Genomic DNA, 22147 nt, shown 5'->3' on the forward strand with positions numbered 1-22147 from the left:
ATAGGGTTGGGCCTCTGGCCTCTTTCTGTTCTCTATCATATGATGGGGTGTACATGTTCCTTATATAGAGATGTGAGACTCCTCAGGGGCAAAGCCGTTATTTGCCCATATAACCCTAACTAGGGTTACTTAACAGAATATATGGCGCCGAAGAAAGAAAAAGAACACGCAGAAGAAAGAAAACTGTGCGCGCCGCAATTGATCAAAGGGCAGTTTTTCGGGGAGCAGTGAGATTTGACATATCAAAGAATATTTTTTTTTGAAGTTTCAATTACACGCTTTTCTCAACCCTAAGCCCACCCTGGCCACTGCCCGTTGCCGCGCCCGGTGGGCATCCAGAATTCTGCGGCCCAAAGTAGATGTCCTCTTAAAGCCCGTGCTGATATAGTGGATTGGAACACGATAGTGGCCGTTAATGGTTTGTGACTGCTGGCCCAAGCCCAGTTCTGAGATTGAATTGGTTACCGGCCACGAGCTATGGATCCGTAATAACAGAACAGGAGCAAGATCCCTTCTCCGAAATTTGTAAACGGCCTAGCAAGGCATATGGGACGGAGAAGGCTTAATGATAGATGCTTAGCGTCCGGGCTAAGAAACCATAATTCAGCATGCGATTCACCGGGCGGGAACCATGAGTGGGCTCAGTGGAGATGTCTTGAAAGGCGATCCTTGTCACCTCTAATGGCATCATAATTCGTATGCACCGTAAACTTTCCAACGTAGCTGACGCCATCATCCATGTAGCACGGCATCACTAGCAGTACTGTCAGATACTAATCGATTGCAGCTTCAAAGGTCACGTATGCCGACTTGTTGTTTTTAGTGTGCCCAGAGCCTTTGGTATTCAATTCAGGACTTCAGGTACAAATTTAATGTTGAATCGACTTTGATGAACATCGTTCTAGTAAGTCAGATTCAGCTCTGCTCTAGTATGTGTCTTCTTAGATGCTAATTGGATCACCATTTGCTGAGTGCTATGTTTTTTCAAGTAATCGTTTTGATCCACAACTGAAAGGATATCCAAACTAGAGAACAAAAATCCCTTTAGGACCACCACTAGATTTTTGACGGCAGAATGTCTTTAGACATATGCAATACTGTCCAATGCTATCAGCTAATCATCAACGACAAGCAGATGCAGCAGAAACCGAAGCATGCATAGCTAATTATACAGCACACAACTTAGCTCACCTCCAGAAGGCGTCCCAGTAACTTAATCAGTATTATGTAAAGCCACAGAATGATCCAGCCACTTGTCATGAGTGCCTTAGATAGCCGTTTGTGTATCCAGAAACATCATTACTTACTTTAGAGAATAAAGATGTGTACGTAGCCGAAGATTACTATGATCCCCCTTTTATGCATTAATCTAAAGACTGAATAATTTGGTTGGTGCTGGTGCTTCTACGATATATGGTTGAGTTGAAATTTTACATTTTTTTGACAGGTTAATTATAACACATTCTTATATTCAAATCGAGATCCTAATTCGGTTCTGATGATTTATTACATCATTATCATTTGTGACTAATTAATTTGTGTTTTCTAACGCAACTAAGTTTGGAAAAATGACACTTATTTGGTCATATATTAATTGGTTTCAATAATAATGGTGTGAAGGACATGACGATAAGGACTAACTAGTTTTAAATCTTATAGAGTTTGCTAACCTTCATGCAGGGGCATTGGTTGCATCCGCACAGTGCGGACAAAAAAGAAGCCCCTCAGCTACGTGCGTGGGTACGCATAGGTCGGACAGTATCTGGCCGCCCAGGCTCATCCTGTGCACGGAACCAAACACATAGATAATAGTGGTGTGAAGATACGAGGAGTGGTTTAAGACCATATTTTTTCTCTGGTTGTCATACTTTTAAGAGAGTATAAGGGCAGTAGCTCTAACTATTTTGAGCATAGAGCATAGGTGTGATGCATATTAAAAAAAACTAGATAGCTTGATTGAGGTCTTAATAAGATGCACACAAATGAAGCTAGTTACAAAGATGTAAGCTTGGGTTATTCACTAGCAACTGTATTTACTGGATTTGGTCATAGCAGCATGGCAATAGTTGAAATGCGTTTTCAAGAAATGTTTTGTATGGGCACATGAGTGGTGGTCTAGTTTGGAGTATGATAATCACTAGAGTGTATGCATCTGTTGAGAAAATATTTTTTTATAAATCATGTGCTTTAATACATAGGTCGAAAGTTATTTCTAGGTAGTTGTATCAGCTCGATGTAATTATCTTGAGTTAATAAAATGCCTCCTCAGTAAAGAAACAAACATGTTGAATTGAAATATCCCTGAAGTTTTTTTTAATCACCGTATGCTAGGTGATAACACTAGATGCTTTCACATCACCATTTGCCATGCCCGGTGATGCTTTTGATGTTCCTAGAATCCTAGATCCTAGAGACGACCATCACCAAAAATATTCTTAAGGGCGTGTTTGGCAGGGCTCCAGCTCTACCAAATCAACTCTGGAGCTGCTGCTCCACCACAGAGCAGCTCCATGCATGGAGCTGGACTCTCAATTTGATGCTGAGAAATGTGTTTGGCAGGAATAACAGCTCCAGCTTCAAAAACAAGGAATTTGAATGGATTGCCCTATTTTGCCCTCAGGAACAGAATGCGTTGGTCTTTTTTTCTGCGCCTGGAGACTTGCATGTCGCTGTTTTTTTTTCTTTTTGCCGCGCCGTGCCTGGACGCTAGATGGTGCATGGCGTTTTTTTTAATAGTGAAACGAACAAGTCATGCATTTGATCAAACAAACATCCTATCAAATGATAATTGTTCAAACTCTTAGAAGAATAGTTTGATCATCAAAACAAGTCACAAGAATTGTTCAAAGCTTAGAAATATAAAATTACATATTTTGATAACAAACTAGTTCCAACCAAGAGCAAGAGTTGTGGCAAGTTCATCCCGAAAAGTATCCATGCAATGTTCCCCGACTTCCATAGTAGATGTATCTGATGCGTTTGCCGGAACGGCAAATCGTTTATACCGATTCGGGATTGTAGGCATAAAATTAGGATCACGATCAAACCGAGCAAAGTCGGCATCGTCACTGTTATGCTCGCGAATGAAATTGTGGAGGACCATACAAGCCACAACTATCATTTTTTGCTTCCACATGGGGTATTTCTTAATCCGGTATAGAATTTCCCACTTCATTTTCAGTAACCCAAAGGATCTCTCGATCACATTGCGAATAGATGAATGTTTGCGATTGAACTTTTCCTTCGGGGTTTTAGGTTCCATACCTCTATGCCACTCAGGCATATGATACCTCTCACCCTTGTACGGAGCTAGATAACCGGGGCGATTAGGATACCCCGCATCGACAACGTAATATTTACCTACGAATGATGCAAAAAAATAATTATACTACAAATGATACGTAAAACATAATTGTATGGTCAATGCAAGTAAATTACCTTGTGGAGGATGTGGAAATATGTCCTTGTCGACACTCAATGCATTGTATAGCACACTTGTGTCGTGCATAGATCCCGGCTGGCCCGTTGACACATATGTGAATCGCATGTCGAAATCACAAACTGCTAACACATTTTGGGTGGGTATCCCTGTCTTCCCAATGTACCTCACTTGCTCATCCGGTGAAAGTGTGACACGGATATGTGTGCCATCAAGTGCTCCAATGCAATCTTTGAAATATGGATAGGCTCGCTTGTCATCCGTAATCCTCTTATGTATAATATGAAAATTTGGATCTTTTGGTCTAATGAAATCCTTTGCCATGTCCATCAAAGCGAACAAAACATCTTCAAATTTTCTACTAATAGTTTCACTCGAGTGCTTGAATCTATTAACAACTCTACTGATGGACTCATTCCCTCCACAAATGAATAACATAATACCTAGACTCTCAATAGTTGACATGTGTAGTGATTCTTTCAGCCCGTACCTGTAAACCAATAACCCATGGAGGTCAAAGAAAATTTCTGTGCTCATGCGAAGTTGTCTATGGCATTCCCCTGGAGTGTTGAAAAGCTCTAACATAAATCCCATTCCACTTGTTGTCGACGTCCTTGTAGGGTTTTTAGTAAGGTACATGTCAACATATATTTGTGCCAACATAGCACCGCCTAAGACCATTCTGAAACAATCCTCAATCTCATCACCATCATCATCGCTACATATCTGCAAGAATTTGTCAACAAGCCACACACATAGATAAATTGTCCACATGACACACACATAGATAAATTGTCCACATGACACACACATAGATAAATTGTCCACATGACACACACATAGATAAATTGTCCACAAGACACACACATAGATAACTTGTCCACAAGACACACAAATAGATAAATAACACTAGACTAATCTTTTCCGAACATCAAGGCATACTTTCTCTTTAGCCAATTGAACCTAGACTCAGGCGTGGGCATAGTCATAAACATTTCCCTCTGTTCTTTCTTCACAAACAACTCAGTTGCCACGAAGTGCTCATCAGTTCCAAGAGCAGCCCCACATGCAATGACATGCCCCATGACTTCATCAATACTGATCCCTCCTAGCCTAGAAGATACAAAAGCATCAGCACTCTTTGATATCTTCGAAATATGTTCCTGGATAACAAGTCCAGTGCTAGTCTTTGATTTCTTCTTAGGTTTGTCAAGAATAATGGTAGCCTTTGTCTTAGGTTTGTTGCTAGGTGTAGGAGAGACTTCAAAAATATCATCACCAATATCTTGACCACCATTCTCCTCACCATTCTCCTCAACATTATCCTCACCATTCTCCAAATCAATGTGAGGGGATTGATCTGGACTAGGTGGCATGATCGGGTTGGAAGACATAGGATTCCAATGATCTGTCTCTTCATTAATGATGCTCCCAAACATCACCTTCATATCATCTTCATTTTGGAGAGGCCTATTCTTAAATTTCCCAACACCAGGTATCTCCTACATATTTAGGCAAACAAGTAAGCAATTGCATTATTATATTAAAAAAGTTGAATGAAAATAAATTTTAGATGCTCATATTTTTTATTTTTTTCCACCACTCGGCATCCATGTTGATAGTTCCATTGTCCCAATTCCAACCGAGACCAGTTTGTTTCCTCATCAACTTTCTTCAAACAGTCAAATCACTCTTCAACTTGTCCCATTTGTTCTTAAGCTGACTTTTTTTCAACATGATACCGGTACATTGGAAAAACATCGTAATGACCTCGTTGTAGCCCACATTATTCAAGTGTGTGTTCGGTCTATTTCCTTTTTGATAGTCGCCTAGAGGGGGGGTGAATAGGGCGAAACTGAAATTTACAAATATAAACACAACTACAAGTCGGGGTTAGCGTTAGTAATAAAGAAACGAGTCCGCGAGAGAGGACGGAAAACAAATCCCAAGCGAATAAGCAAGTGAGACACGGAGATTTGTTTTACCGAGGTTCGGTTCTTGCAAACCTACTCCCCGTTGAGGAGGCCACAAAGGCCGGGTCTCTTTCAACCCTTCCCTCTCTCAAACGATCCCTCGGACCGAGTGAGCTTTCTCTTCTTAATCACTTGGAACACAAAGTTCCCACAAGGACCACCACAAGTTTGGTGTCTCTTGCCTCAATTACAAGTGAATTTGATCGCAATGAAAGAATCAAGAAAGCACGATTGCAAAAGGCCAAGCAACAAGAGCGACAAATAACACACGGATCACTTTCTCTCTCAAGCCACTAATCACTAATGATCTCTCTTCTCAATTGTGAAACTTGGAGAGATGGAGGCTTTGAATGTGTCTTGGAATGGATTGCTAGCTCTTGTATTGAATGTTGAAGGTTGGAATGCTTGGATGAAGTGAATGGAGGTGGTTGGGGTTGTATTTATAGCCACCAACCACTTCCTAGCCGTTGGGCCTTTCTGCTGAGCGCGGACGGTCCGCCCTCCTGGTGCGGACGGTCCGCCCCTGTAGATCAACGGCTGAAAATGCAACGGTCAGCAGTAACGGCTATATCAACGGCTATATTGCATTTAATGCGTCGTCAGATGTCAGACAGAGCCAGTCGCGGACGGTCCGCCCGCCTGGTCCGGACGGTCCGCGAGGCCGCTATAATTCATTTCTCCGAACCCGTTACCTTCGGGTTTTTCGGTTTCTCACCTACCGGACGGTCCGCGCCAGAGGCCGGACGGTCCGCGCAAGGGCTCGGACGGTCTTTGCTTTTCCTCCGGACAGTCCATAGCACAGACTTGGATTTTTGCATTGGTTCTGGCCGAGTGTCATCCTCGTGTCGCGGACGGTCCGCCGCAAGGGCCCGGACGGTCCGCGCTTGGCCTGTTTTTCCAAAAAGCTTCTCCTGTCCGGAATAATCTACGGTATTCCGGACAGTCGATTTAGTATAGTTATAGATGAACCTTTGGCACCTGTGTAACATATAATCTAGAGCAAACTAGTTAGTCCAATTGTTTGTGTTGGGCGATTCAACCACCAAAATTAATTAGGGACTAGGTGTAAGCCTAATTCCCTTTCAATCTCCCCCTTTTTGGTGATTGATGCCAACACAAACCAAAGCAAATATGGAAGTGCATAATTGAACTAGTTTGCATAATGTACGTGCAAAGGTTGCTTGGAATTGAGCCAATATAAATACTTACAAGATATGCATGGATTGTTTCTTACTTATAACATTTTGGACCACGCTTGCACCACATGTTTTGTTTTTGCAAACTCTTTTGTAAATACTTTTCAAAGTTCTTTTGCAAATAGTCAAAGGCAAATGAATAAGATTTTGAGAAGCATTTTCAAGATTTGAAATTTTCTCCCCCTGTTTCAAATGCTTTTCCTTTAACTAAACAAGACTCCCCCTAAATGAGATCCTCCTCTTAGTATTCAAGAGGGTTTTGATATATCATTTTGAAATACTCTCCCCCTTTTGAACACAATAGGATACCAATTGAAAATTCAACACTTAAGATTTTGAAATTGGTGGTGGTGCGGTCCTTTTGCTTTGGGCTCTTACTCTCTCCCCCTTTGGCATGAATCGCCAAAAACGGAGTCATTAGAGCCCTATAAGTGCTATCTTCCTCTTTGGTCATAAATAAATGAGTTAAGATTATACCAAAGACGAAGTCCCTTTTGCGTTTGAGCTTTTACTCTCTCCCCCAAGGATGAAGTCCTTTTCCTTGATGCTCATTTCTCCCCCAAAGACGAGAGAGTTGCTCGGAGTGATGGCGAAGTATGAGTTACGGAGTGGAAGCCTTTGTCTTCGCCGAAGACTCCAATTCCCTTTCAATATACCTGTGACTTGGTTTGAAATAAACTTGAAAACACATTAGTCATAGCATATAAAAGAGATATGATCAAAGGTATTTAAATGAGCTATGTGTGCAAGCTTAGCAAAAGAAATTTCTAGAATCAAGAATATTGAGCTCATGCCTAAGTCTGGTAAAAGATTGTTCATCAAGTGGCTTGGTAAAGATATCGGCTAATTGATCTTTAGTATTAATGTAAGAAATCTCGATATCCCCCTTCTGTTGGTGATCCCTAAGAAAATGATACCGAATGGCTATGTGCTTAGTGCGGCTATGCTCGATGGGATTGTCGGCCATCTTAATTGCACTCTCATTATCACATAGCAAAGGGACTTTGGTTAATTTGTAACCGTAGTCCCGCAGGGTTTGCCTCATCCAAAGCAATTGTGCGCAACAATGTCCTGCGGCAATGTACTCGGCTTCGGCGGTGGAAAGAGCGACCGAATTTTGCTTCTTTGAAGCCCAAGACACCAAGGATCTTCCCAAGAACTGGCAAGTCCCCGATGTGCTCTTCCTATTGATTTTGCACCCCGCCCAATCGGCATCCGAATAACCAATTAAATCAAACGTGGATCCCCTAGGGTACCAAAGCCCAAACTTAGGTGTATAAGCCAAATATCTCAAGATTCGTTTTACGGCCGTAAGGTGGGATTCCTTAGGGTCGGATTGGAATCTTGCACACATGCAAACGGAAAGCATAATGTCCGGCCGAGATGCACATAAATAAAGTAATGAACCAATCATCGACCGGTATACCTTTTGATCCACGGACTTACCTCCCGTGTCGAGGTCGAGATGCCCATTAGTTCCCATGGGTGTCTTGATGGGTTTGGCATCCTTCATCCCAAACTTAGCAAGAATGTCTTGAGTGTACTTCGTTTGGCTAATGAAGGTGCCCTCTTGGAGTTGCTTGACTTGGAATCCTAGAAAATACTTCAACTCCCCCATCATTGACATCTCGAATTTCTGTGTCATGATCCTACTAAACTCTTCACATGTAGACTTGTTAGTAGACCCAAATATAATATCATCAACATAAATTTGGCATACAAACAAGTCATTTTCAAGAGTTTTAGTAAAGAGTGTAGGATCGGCCTTGCCGACTTTGAAGCCATTAGCAATAAGGAAATCTCTAAGGCATTCATACCATGCTCTTGGGGCTTGCTTGAGCCCATAAAGCGCCTTAGAGAGCCTATAGACATGGTTAGGATACTCACTGTCTTCAAAGCCGGGAGGTTGCTCAACATAGACCTCTTCCTTGATCGGTCCATTGAGGAAGGCACTTTTCACGTCCATTTGATAGAGCTTAAAGCCATGGTAAGTAGCATAGGCCAATAATATGCGAATTGACTCAAGCCTAGCTACGGGTGCATAGGTTTCACCGAAATCCAAACCTTCGACTTGTGAATACCCTTTGGCTACGAGTCGAGCTTTGTTCCTTGTCACCACACCATGCTCATCTTGCTTGTTGCGGAAGACCCATTTGGTTCCTACAACATTTTGGTTAGGACGTGGAACTAAATGCCAGACCTCATTCCTCGTGAAATTGTTGAGCTCCTCTTGCATCGCCACCACCCAATCCGAATCTTGGAGAGCTTCCTCTACCCTGTGTGGCTCAATAGAGGAAACAAAAGAGTAATGTTCACAAAAATGAGCAACCCGAGATCGAGTAGTTACCCCCTTATGAATGTCGCCGAGGATGGTGTCGACGGGGTGATCTCGTTGGATTGCTTGGTGGACTCTTGGGTGTGGCGGTCTTGGTTCTTCCTCATCCTCCTGTTCTTGATCATTTGTATCTCCCCCTTGATCATTGCTATCATCTTGAGGTGGCTTGTCTTCTTGATTTTGCTCTTCATCATTTTGAGCCTCATCCTCATTTTGAGTTGGTGGAGATGCTTGCATGGAGGAGGATGGTTGATCTTGTGTATTTGGAGGCTCTTCGGATTCCTTAGGACACACATCCCCGATGGACATGTTCCTTAGCGCGATGCATGGAGCCTGTTCTTCACCTATCTCATCAAGATCAACTTGCTCTACTTGAGAGCCATTAGTTTCATCAAACACAACGTCACAAGAGACTTCAACTAGTCCAGTGGACTTGTTAAAGACCCTATATGCCCTTGTGTTTGAGTCATAACCAAGTAAAAAGCCTTCTACAGTTTTAGGAGCAAATTTAGATTTTCTACCTCTTTTGATAAGAATGAAGCATTTGCTACCAAAAACTCTAAAATATGAAATGTTGGGCTTTTTACCGGTTAGGAGTTCATATGATGTCTTCTTGAGGATTCGGTGAAGATATAACCGGTTGATGGCGTAGCAGGCGGTGTTGACCGCTTCGGCCCAAAACCGGTCCGGTGTCTTGTACTCATCAAGCATGGTTCTTGCCATGTCCAATAGAGTTCGATTCTTCCTCTCCACTACACCATTTTGTTGTGGAGTGTAGGGAGAAGAGAACTCATGCTTGATGCCTTCCTCCTCAAGGAAGCCTTCAATTTGAGAGTTCTTGAACTCCGTCCCGTTGTCGCTTCTAATTTTCTTGATCCTCAAGCTGAACTCATTTTGAGCTCGTCTCAAGAATCCCTTTAAGGTCTCTTGGGTTTGAGATTTTTCCTGCAAAAAGAATACCCAAGTGAAGCGAGAAAAATCATCCACTATTACAAGACAATACTTACTCCCGCCGATGCTTATGTAGGCAATCGGGCCGAATAGATCCATGTGGAGTAGCTCAAGCGGCCTGTCGGTCGTCATGATGTTCTTGTGTGGATGATGGACTCCAACTTGCTTCCCCGCCTGGCATGCGCTACAAATCCTGTCTTTCTCAAAATGAACATTTGTTAATCCTAAAATGTGCTCTCCCTTTAGAAGCTTATGAAGATTCTTCATCCCAACATGGGCTAGTCGGCGGTGCCAGAGCCAACCCATGTTAGTCTTAGCAATTAAGCAAGTGTCGAGTTCAGCTCTATCAAAATCTACCAAGTATAGCTGACCCTCTAACACTCCCTTAAATGCTATTGAATCATCACTTGTTCTAAAGACAGTGACACCAACATCAGTGAATAGACAGTTGTAGCCCATTTGACATAATTGAGAAACGGAAAGCAAGTTGTAATCTAAGGAATCTACAAGAAAAACATTGGAAATGGAATGGTCAGGAGATATAGCAATTTTACCAAGACCTTTGACCAAACCTTGATTTCCATCCCCGAATGTGATAGCTCGTTGGGGATCTTGGTTTTTCTCATATGAGGAGAACATTCTTTTCTCCCCGGTCATGTGGTTTGTGCACCCGCTGTCGAGTATCCAACTTGAGCCCCCGGATGCATAAACCTACAAAACAAATTTAGTTCTTGACTTTAGGTACCCAAACTGTTTTGGGTCCTTTGGCATTAGATACAAGAACTTTGGGTACCCAAACACAAGTCTTGGAATCCTTGTGTTTGCCCCCAACAAATTTGGCAACTACTTTGCCGGATTTGCTAGTAAGCACATAAGATGCATCAAAAGTTTTAAATGAAATGGCATGATCATTTGATGCATTAGGAATTTTCTTCTTAGGCAACTTGGCAAGGGTTGGTTGCCTAGAGCTAGATGTCTCACCCTTATACATATAAGCATGATTAGGGCCAGAGTGAGACTTCCTAGAATGAATCTTCCTAATTTTGCTCTCAGGATAGCCGACAGGGTATAAAATGTAACCCTCGTTATCCTGAGGCATAGGAGCTTTGCCCTTAACAAAGTTAGACAAGTTCTTAGGAGGAGCATTAAGTTTGACATTGTCTCCCCTTTGGAAGCCAATGCCATCCTTGATGCCAGGGCGTCTCCCATTATAAAGCATGCTACGAGCAAATTTAAATTTCTCATTTTCTAAGTTGTGCTCGGCAATTTTAGCATCTAGTTTGGCTATATGATCATTCTGTTTTTTAATTAAGGCTAGGTGATCATGGATAGCATCAATATTAATATCTCTACATCTAGTGCAAATAGAAACATGCTCAACATTAGATGTAGAGGTTTTGCAAGATTTAAGCTCTACAACCTTAGCATGCAACATTTCATTCTTAGTTCTAAGGTCGGAAATAGTAGCATTGCAAACATCAAAATTTTTAGCCTTAGCAATTAAATTTTCATTCTCTAATCTAAGGCTAGCAAGAGATGCATTCAATTCATCAATCTTAGCAAGCAAGTCAACGTTATCATTTCTAAGATTGGGAATTGAAACATTACAAACATGTGAATCAACCTTAGCATTTAAAATGGCATTTTCATTTCTAAGGTTGTCAATCATCTCACGGCAAGTGCTTAGCTCACTAGACAATTTTTCACATTTTTCAACTTGTAGAGCGTAAGCATTTTTAACCTTAACATGTTTCTTATTCTCCTTGATTAGGAAGTCCTCTTGGGAGTCCAAGAGATCATCCTTTTCATGGATGGCACTAATTAGTTCATTTAATTTTTCCTTTTGTTCCATGTTAAGGTTAGCAAAAAGAATGCGCAAGTTATCCTCCTCATTTTTATCATCATCCTCATCACTAGATGTTTCATATTTAGTGGAGGACCTTGATTTTACCTTCTTTTTGCCGTCCTTGGCCATGAGACACTTGTGGCCGACGTTGGGGAAGAGAAGGCCTTTTGTGACGGCGATGTGGGCGGCGTCCTCGTCGTCGGAGGAGTCGCTTGAGCTTTCGTCGGAGTCCCACTCCCGACAAACATGGGCATCGCCGCCCTTCTTCTTGTAATACTTCTTCTTCTCCTTTCTTCTTCCCTTCTTGTCGTCGCCCCTGTCACTGTCACTAGATATAGGACATTTTGCAATAAAGTGACCGGGCTTACCACACTTGTAGCAAACCTTCTTGGAACGAGGTTTGTAGTCCTTCCCCTTCCGTTGCTTGAGGATTTGCCTAAAGCTTTTGATGATTAGGGCCATCTCCTCATTGTCGAGCTTGGAGGCGTCAATTGGTTGTCTACTTGGTGTAGACTCCTCCTTCTTCTCCTCCGTTGCCTTGAATGCAACGGGTTGGGCTTCGGATGGGTCGCCAAGCTCGTTGATTTTCCTCGAGCCTTCTATCATGCACTCAAAACTTACAAAATGCCCGATAACTTCCTCGGGGGTCATTTTAGTATATCTAGGATTACCACGAATCAATTGAACTTGAGTGGGATTTAGAAAAATGAGAGATCTTAAAATAACATTTACTACTTCGTGGTCGTCCCACTTCTTGCTCCCGAGGTTGCGCACTTGGTTTACCAAAGTCTTGAGCCGGTTGTACATGTGTTGTGGCTCCTCCCCTTTGTTGAGCCGGAACCGACCGAGCTCCCCCTCGATCGTTTCCCGCTTGGTGATCTTGGTGAGCTCATCTCCCTCGTGCGCGGTTTTGAGTACATCCCAAATCTCCTTGGCGTTCTTCAACCCTTGTACTTTGTTATACTCCTCTTTACTTAGAGAGGCGAGGAGTATTGTTGTTGCTTGAGAGTTGAAGTGCTCGATTTGGGCCACCTCATCCTCATCATAGTCCTCATCCCCTACGGATGGTACCTGCGCGCCAAACTCAACAACATCCCATATGCTTTTGTGGAGCGAGGTTAGATGAAATCGCATTAAATCGCTCCACCTAGCGTAATCTTCACCATCAAAAGTTGGTGGTTTGCCTAATGGGACGGAAAGTAAAGGTGTATGTTTGGAAATGCGAGGGTAGCGTAGGGGGATCTTACTATACTTCTTTCGCTCTTGGCGTTTAGAAGTTACGGAGGGCGCATCGGAGTTGGAGGTTGGTGTTGATGAAGTGTCGGTCTCGTAGTAGACCACCTTCCTCATCCTCTTGTGCTTGTCGCCTTTCCGATGCGGCTTGTGAGAGGAAGATTTTTCCTTCTTCTCTTTGTGGTGTGAGGAAGAAGATCTTTTCTCCTTTCGTTTGGAGGAGTCCTTCTTCTTCTCTTTCCTTTTGGTGCGGGACTCTTCCGATGAAGTGCTCCCTTGGCTTGTAGTGGGCTTGTCGCCGGTCTCCATCTCCTTCTTGGCGTGATCTCCCGACATCACTTCGAGCGGTTAGGCTCTAATGAAGCACCGGGCTCTGATACCAATTGATAGTCGCCTAGAGGGGGGGTGAATAGGGCGAAACTGAAATTTACAAATATAAACACAACTACAAGTCGGGGTTAGCGTTAGTAATAAAGAAACGAGTCCGCGAGAGAGGACGGAAAACAAATCCCAAGCGAATAAGCAAGTGAGACACGGAGATTTGTTTTACCGAGGTTCGGTTCTTGCAAACCTACTCCCCGTTGAGGAGGCCACAAAGGCCGGGTCTCTTTCAACCCTTCCCTCTCTCAAACGATCCCTCGGACCGAGTGAGCTTTCTCTTCTTAATCACTTGGAACACAAAGTTCCCACAAGGACCACCACAAGTTTGGTGTCTCTTGCCTCAATTACAAGTGAATTTGATCGCAATGAAAGAATCAAGAAAGCACGATTGCAAAAGGCCAAGCAACAAGAGCGACAAATAACACACGGATCACTTTCTCTCTCAAGCCACTAATCACTAATGATCTCTCTTCTCAATTGTGAAACTTGGAGAGATGGAGGCTTTGAATGTGTCTTGGAATGGATTGCTAGCTCTTGTATTGAATGTTGAAGGTTGGAATGCTTGGATGAAGTGAATGGAGGTGGTTGGGGTTGTATTTATAGCCACCAACCACTTCCTAGCCGTTGGGCCTTTCTGCTGAGCGCGGACGGTCCGCCCTCCTGGTGCGGACGGTCCGCCCCTGTAGATCAACGGCTGAAAATGCAACGGTCAGCAGTAACGGCTATATCAACGGCTATATTGCATTTAATGCGTCGTCAGATGTCAGACAGAGCCAGTCGCGGACGGTCCGCCCGCCTGGTCCGGACGGTCCGCGAGGCCGCTATAATTCATTTCTCCGAACCCGTTACCTTCGGGTTTTTCGGTTTCTCACCTACCGGACGGTCCGCGCCAGAGGCCGGACGGTCCGCGCAAGGGCTCGGACGGTCTTTGCTTTTCCTCCGGACAGTCCATAGCACAGACTTGGATTTTTGCATTGGTTCTGGCCGAGTGTCATCCTCGTGTCGCGGACGGTCCGCCGCAAGGGCCCGGACGGTCCGCGCTTGGCCTGTTTTTCCAAAAAGCTTCTCCTGTCCGGAATAATCTACGGTATTCCGGACAGTCGATTTAGTATAGTTATAGATGAACCTTTGGCACCTGTGTAACATATAATCTAGAGCAAACTAGTTAGTCCAATTGTTTGTGTTGGGCGATTCAACCACCAAAATTAATTAGGGACTAGGTGTAAGCCTAATTCCCTTTCACTTTTCTAACTTGTTCAGCAAACAATGAGCAAACAACAGTGGTATGATGATCATTCCATTCAATATAATCCCCCTATGCATGTATTATCATTCCGATCAATATAATTATCTAGATATAAAGTTTGTAAACACTGCAAATTAGACAGCAAATTATACCTGATCATCATCTCTAGCTTTTTTGGTCGATGCAGCACGTCCAGACCCGGCCGCGCGCTGTCCAGCCGCTGCAGATGTTATTAAGTTTGATCAAGTTATATTAGACAAGTTGGACTTAGGACGATAATTTGGAATAGAGGGGCTATATAACAGATAGATGGCCAACTTTAATTAGTACGAAACAAATTATATACAGTATATGAAACAGACACACTAGCTGCAGGAATTTTATGAAATCGCTGTAGGAATTTTATGACCACTAGCTGCAGTATATGACCAATCGCTGCAGTATATGATCAATCGCTGCAGGAATTTTACCTGGCTGAAATCCTGGGCGTGCGCCGACCGCGGGGACGCCAGGCTGGCCGCCTGCGTGTGAGCCGCCCGCAGCAGCGAGCGCCTGGCTGCCTGCGCGTGAGCCGCCCAAGGCAGCGAGCGCCTGGCTGCCTGCGCCGCCCAAGGCAGCGAGCGCCTGGCTGCTGCTTGCGCGTGAGCCGCCCAAGGCAACGCCTGCCTGGCCGACCAAGGCAGCAGGCTGGACGGCTGCGCGTGCGCCGCCCGCGGCAGCGGCTGGCTGGCCGCCCGCGCCTGCGCGTGCAGATGGAGGCGACGTCGGCCAGGACATCCTGTCCTTCTCCGGCGGCGGGTGCGCGATCAGCTAGGGCAGCGTTCGGTTTGCGCGACGGGCAGGAGATGCGATCGGGAGAGAAAAAAGAAAACGAACCGGTATCCTGTGTAAATAATGGCAATGGTGGGTAATTTCCACACAACTTCACGAGTCCTTTCAAATACTGTGTTTACGGAGTACCCCTTGAGGGACTCCATGGATTTGGTGGAGTTGGGAGCTAGATTCAAGTTTTTTTGTATCTGGAGTTTTTGGAGTTGCGAGTGTTTGGCTAAAAAAAATGAAGTGGAGCTGTTTTTTTGAATCTGGAGCTATTTGGAGCCCTGCCAAACACGCCCTAAAGCTTGGGTATGCCAAATGGGTCCTTACAAAAGAAGGTAAGACATAAGATCAACTCCAACAAATCTCAAAAATATAGATCTAAAACATAGAAATTAGGATCTCAGTAAAAGTATTAAACCCAATAAAAATAATAATCCAATAGATCCCAATATTTCCCCTTGCCTCCCTACATCATAGGACTCCACGCTCTTCCACATCCATCGGATGACTACACGGTCATGCCTCTTTTTGCTCTTAGGGATGGCAATGGATACAAGTATGAGTAAATAACCACGGATAATTCTCCATTGGATATAAGTACGGTGAAATTTGGTATCCGCGGGTACAGTTATGGATATAATAAGGTATCCGCGGATACTTTTTTCACGGGTATGGATATCCAGTATCCATACCAGTTACCCAATGTATATCTCACATGTGGGTCGTCCGGATTTAATATATTATAATATATTTTTACTTTTCAATTTTTATCCATGTCATGTTGTTGCTGAAATTATCATTTGATATTGTTAGAATGATAATTATTTTGAAATATGATAAAATTGTTGTTTGATGTTGGATGCTAAAATTATAGTGAGTGGGCAGGTAGCGGTATCCATCGGATAGCGGATACCTGACGGGTACGGGTATTGATACAGATCCATAACCATGAACGTTTATATATACGGATATAGTTTGAGTTTTGTCTCGCGGGTATAGATTCAAAAACTATATATCCGTGTACTACTCGTCCGATTGCCATCCCCAGTCGCCCTCCCCTCCCCTCCCCTCGTCATTGCCTTGCCTGTGGCATCCACGCTTGTCGTCTTCCACCTCACCTAGAACAATGGAAGAGCAGCGCTGCCGCCACATGGCTCGCCTCGTCCTCACGCGGCCCCACGGCCAGCAAGCCACCACCGAGTGGTGGGCGTCGGGTGCGCATGCGACCACTCCTACCCCTTGCCTAGCCAGTGTCCGAGGGCCGAGCAAGCCGCGACCAGACCGAAGTTTTTGCATTTTGGCTATTTCTCAGAAAAAAAGTCACGTTTGGACCCTAGAAAATTTTAATGTTATTTTTAGACCCTTTGCTCGGTGTCATAGTTTATGGCGCCGAGGTAACACAGCTCGCTGTTATAGGCTATAGCGCCGAGATACGTGATGTGCTGACACAACCGGATGTCGCAGCGCCAACGTGGCACCGAGCTCGGCACCAAGATCTATGGCGCCGAGCTCGGTTATATAACCACAAAACCTCTCAGTCGGTAGTGCGCAAGGCTCTTAACCTTGTGGTCGCCATAGATTAAGAGCTACACTTGATTTCTAAATTTAAGACTTATTATTGTCTTTAACTTAATCTTTAAATATAAGATTTATTGTTAATTTAGCTGGTATACCCTATAAATTTTGATACGCCACTCGTAGCACTGCGCATTGCCACGTGGGATACGCCACGAGCCCAACGCACCTCCATTAGCTAGCAATGCGCAAGTGCCCAGCGGTCAGCGTAAGGCAAAAGCTACAAACGGCACCACGGAAGGTATGCAGGTCGCAGTAGCACACCGGGTTTGCAAGGACGCTGTTGCCTGCTACTACCCTCGAGGCGGACGCCGTATCTGTTTGTGCTTTCGCCAAACGTGCTTAATTTTAGTAGTCTCTTCTTTGATCCATTCATGCTTCCGCCATTGTTCTTGATACTTTATCCTTTTCACTTAAGAATATGTAGTTTGGTTTTGAAATTGGAATGTATTGACCAAACGGTACCTCATATGCACAGGCTTGTTAATACATAACTAAACATTAAGGATGAAATAATCCCACCAAAATCCATAAGGCAACTTAAATAGTATAGTATGATCAAACGGTACCTCATATGCACAGGCTTGTTAATACATAACCAAACATTAAGGGTTGATTTGGTGACCAGGGGATCCCGGGAGGATCGGAGGGAATTGAGGGGGAAATTAAACTAATTTCCCCCTCAATTCCCTCCGATCCTCCCGGGATCCCGGGTCACCAAATCAGCTCTAAGGATGAAATAATCCCACCAAAATCCATAAGGCAACTTAAATAGTATAGTATGATTTAGTTACTAGTTTTAATATATATTTTTAGTAATAATAACTTTTAAATAGATTATAACATAGATAACCTTAGAGGGTATTTGTTTGGTATTATAATCTACTCAGATTATATAATCTAACTGATTTTAAACTAAATGTTAGTTAAAAATAAATTAGGTTATATAATTTATACGGATTATAATCTCAAACAGATACCACCATACCTTAGATAACACTAATATAATTTTATAATGTGTGTATGAGCCTAGCTTCTGATCGAGAGCCCGCTTTTAAGTCTTTTACTAAAATATAACATAATGAAGTTTGAGCTAGCTAAAAATCACCGTTAGAGCTGCCCTAAGGCCAGCTTATAATCTACTACTTCATTTGTGATGAAATAGTGCCTCAGAACCAATTACCCCAATATATCCCGATATCATATTTTTGCATATTTTAGACATTTCGTTAGTGATGCTAGTAAACCGAAAAGAGGGAACACCAGAACCATCTATACCCTGACTACTCCCCTAGAATGGGAAACCAGCAACTCCTCACTCTACTTTCACTAGCTTGTATTAATTCTTCCTTCCTTCCTAGTGTAGCTGCACCATTCCATTTCCCCTCCGCCCTTGTTCTATTCCGTCCGTAGTGCCCCAGCTTCCCCTGTGTCCATTCAGTTCCTTCATTCAATGCAACCCCAGCTCGAATCTCCTCCGTGACGTGCAGCTCTCCACACGTCCTGCTTCTCCGATGCCACTCCAGGTCCACCCCCTCCTCCTGCTCCTCTTGGTCAGCTCGCTTCCCTCCTGCGCCATCTCCTCCGGTTCCTCCTCTTGCGCCGGCCGCGACGACGCGGCCATCGTCGCCGCCGCGTTCCGGCACGTGCGCAACTTCCGGGCCCCGAGGACGAAAGCATGCCAGCCGGTCAGAGCGCTCCGCCTCCCGTCGCGGAACCTCACCGGCGCGGTGTCGTGGGCGGCGCTGGCAAACCTGTCCGCGCTCGCCGCGGTTGACCTCTCGGGCAACGCGCTCCAGGGCGCCATCCCGGGCGGGTTCTGGCGCGCGCCATCGCTCCGCGCGGTTGACGTCTCCCGCAACCAGCTCGGTGGCGCGCTCCGGGTGGAGCCCAACCCGCAGCTCCAGTCGCTCAACGTATCCGGCAACCGCTTCACCGGCGTCGACGGGGTGGAAGGGCTCTCGGGGCTCGTCGCGCTTGACGTGTCAACGAACAGGATCCGGGCGGTGCCGCGGGGTCTGCGGCGTCTGACACGGTTGAAGCGGCTCGACCTGTCCTCGAACGGGATGCGGGGGTGGTTCCCCGGCGACTTGCCGCCGCTCGGTGGGGTGCGTTCGTTGAACGTCTCGTACAACAAGTTCTCCGGCGTGGTGGACACGGGCGCCGTCACGAAGTTCGGCCACTCGGCGTTCGTTCACGCCGGCAATGCGTCGCTGGTGTTCTCGGGCCACTCGACAGAGCCACGGCGGCCACGGCCATCACCTCCTCATGGAAAAAGCAAAAAGAACGGTGGTTCGGCCGGGACGTCGACGGAGAGCAAGGCGACGAGGAGTAGCAAGAAGAGGAAGCATCTGAGCATCGTGGCGGTGGCGGTGATCTGCGGGGTGGTGTCCCTGGCCATGCTGCTCTGCCTGGTCGGGTGCGTGGCGTGCGGCGTGCTGAAGTCCAGGCAGAAGGGAGGAAAAGACGACGACGAGAAGAAGCCACAATGGGGCGAGAAGGGCGAGGAGGAGAAGGAGGAGGACGTGGTGGTCGCGGCGGCCAGGGGTGCATCGGCAGCGCCCGTGGTGCTGTTCGAGCGGCCGCTGATGCAGCTCACGCTGGCCAACCTGGCCGCGGCCACGTCGGGCTTCGGCCGCGAGTCGCAGCTCGCGGAGCGCGGCGGCCGCAGCGGCGCAGCGTACAGGGCCGTGCTCCCCGGCGACCAGCACGTCGTCGTGCGCGTCGTGGAGGGCGCCATGGCCGGGCTCGGCGAGGACGACAACCCGGCGGCCGCTGCCACCGCATTCCGGGAGCTCGCGCGCCTCCGCCACCCCAACATTCTTCCGCTCCTTGGCTACTGCATTGCAGGCAAGCTCAGTTCGATCCTGGAATATGAATATTTTTTTTTGCTGATTGATATTGATTAAAATACTTTTTGTGAGTTATTGTCCTCAAAATATAAACTTGCTTGGATTGCTAGTGCCAATGTAGAAACTGCCAAAGTAAGTAGACTAGTCTCGAACTTTTTATAGCACCATTTTAGCCGCCATGCAATCCGGGGGATAGTATAGTTGGAGGAGGGAGTGGAGCAGTTGGGTTAGGTGCACAGATGAAAAGTTGCAGCGAAAATACTACTGTATGAGCAGTTGTTTGAATTCTAGATGATGACTTCATTTATTAATGCCGTTGCAGGCAAAGAGAAGCTGCTACTGTACGAGTACATGGAGAAGGGCGATCTGCACCGGTGGCTGCACGAGCTGCCAGCGGGTCGGCCGGACATGGACGACACGGGCAGCGGCGACATTTGGGAGGCGGCGGAGGTCAAGCGGTCCATCTCCGACTGGCCGACCCGGCACCGCATCGCGCTGGGGGTCGCCCGGGGCCTGGCGTTCCTGCACCAGGGATGGGCCGGCGGGTCGGGGCGCGCGGCGGTCGTGCACGGCCACCTGGTGCCGACCAACGTTCTGCTGTGCGACGACCTGGAGCCCCGGATCTCAGACTTCGGGCACAACAACGACCCGCCGTCGGCGGCGACGCCCGAGGGCGACGTGTACGGGTTCGGCGTGCTGGTGCTGGAGCTGATGACGGGGCAGGCCGGGTGGGACGAGGCGTCCGTGAGCTGGGCGCGGGGCATCATCCGCGACGGCAAAGGGCTGGACATCGTGGACCCTAGGGTGCGGGACGAGGCCGCCGGGGCGGAGGCGGAAGCGGAGCGAGAGATGGTGGAGTGCCTGCGGGTGGGGTACCTCTGCACGGCGCACGCGCCGGACAAGCGGCCGACAATGCAGCAGGTAGTGGGGGTGCTCAAGGACATCCGGCCGGCGCCTCCCACACCCGGTCCGGGCAGCTGAGCCAAGTGCCACCAGCCACGCCGGGGGGGTCGGACTCGGACGGACACATGCTCGGGGTCGGGGTCGCTGGCTTGCACGAAGCGGCGGCGTGGCCAGTGGCCGTTCCCTCCCAATCGAGGAGAAGCGTCCGTCCGTTGTTTTGCCTTATGCCTTGCGGTTGCGGGTTATCCATGATCCACCAATGGATCGGGAGCAGCTTTTGCTGTTGCACGGGGTCCTGGTGGCCTGATGTAGTGTGGACCAGAACGAGACCTCGTTGTTTGTACTTTGCTGAGATGTGAATGTAACAGTTTTCTTTGCCACTTTTCATTGATGAGATGCCTGATTTCTATCTTCTCTTTTAAAAAAATAATGTATCCATCCATTTGTTTAATTTTTTTCCTGTAATAAAATTGATCTCAACTTTACATGTTTATAAACGAAAGGTAAAGGTTATTGCATGAAAACAATATTTTATTTCATTTAAATGAAATATAGCGAGTCCCATTCATCAGGCACGTTGGGCCTACGTACAAGCAGGAACAGGTGTGTGGTAGGACCGTAGGAGTAAGTAAACCGCAAGCCGCCATACATGGTTCACACTGTCCAGTGTCCACACAGACTGCACAGATGGCGGATGACTGTCGCTTGCTGCTGACATAGTGCACAGCAATAATTGTCTCTGCTGGACAAAACCACACAGAACCAACTGGTTTGGGCTTTTAGCCGTGAGCAGAGAATCCAAGGCTTCAAATTTGTTTTGGTGTAGCTAGTAATTCCTCAGTCCCAAATTATTTGATTTTTTGTCAAGTTTGATCAGCTCGACTTATTCGAAAATTTAAAGCTACTCAAAGTATATTATATGCTAAACAACATCACAATAAAAATTAACAATAATTTTGGAATTTTTTTAATAAGGCAAGCGAGTTAAATTTTAGGTACAAAAGTTAAAAATTCAAACAAATTATAAATTAAAACAGAGAGAGTAATATATATGGCAAATTTTGCACAGTCGGTACCTTATTAGGCTGGTCTAGTGGCAGTGGTCAATTCACACTGATAATGTTGATAATGTGGGCGAATCGATGGTCAGTACCGATCAGTCTAGTTCCAATGTAAGTTAGTAGATCAGTCCAATTCCAACGTAAGCTAGTAGATCTGTCGACCGTTCAATCCGGTCAGTATCAAAAACCGGATCAGACCGTAATAACTGGTTCGTGGCCACATGTCACTTTCTGATTGGTTTCTGTCGTTTTGACAATTTGAAGTTTTAAAAAATCTATAAATTCCAAAAAAAAATCATAGATCCGTCTATAAGTAAAGAGGATGTTTGCATTCATT

General features: G+C 45.7%; 1 protein-coding gene across 1 annotated transcript; it reads left to right on the plus strand.

The window, feature by feature from the left end:
• Positions 1 to 16545: 16545 nt before the first annotated feature.
• On the plus strand, positions 16546 to 21234 carry LOC103638477 (calmodulin-binding receptor kinase CaMRLK). Its single transcript, XM_008661383.4, has 3 exons — positions 16546 to 16622; positions 18361 to 19844; positions 20169 to 21234. Exons 1-3 carry the CDS (start codon positions 16546 to 16548, stop codon positions 20825 to 20827), a joined length of 2220 nt encoding a protein of 739 aa, XP_008659605.2. The 3' UTR covers positions 20828 to 21234.
• Positions 21235 to 22147: the final 913 nt, after the last annotated feature.

The sequence above is a fragment of the Zea mays genome, chromosome 9 (genome assembly GCF_902167145.1).
Source record: "Zea mays cultivar B73 chromosome 9, Zm-B73-REFERENCE-NAM-5.0, whole genome shotgun sequence".
Classification (NCBI taxonomy): domain Eukaryota; kingdom Viridiplantae; phylum Streptophyta; class Magnoliopsida; order Poales; family Poaceae; genus Zea; species Zea mays.

Excerpts from the sequence above, each read along its gene's own strand:
- LOC103638477 (XM_008661383.4), top strand. The coding sequence starts at position 16,546 with ATGGAAGAGCAGCGCTGCCGCCACATGGCTCGCCTCGTCCTCACGCGG. Across the intron at positions 16,623-18,360 it reads CAGCAAGCCACCACCGAGTG|CTGCACCATTCCATTTCCCC; the intron begins GTGGGCGTCGGG and ends TTCCTAGTGTAG. Across the intron at positions 19,845-20,168 it reads CCTTGGCTACTGCATTGCAG|GCAAAGAGAAGCTGCTACTG; the intron begins GCAAGCTCAGTT and ends ATGCCGTTGCAG.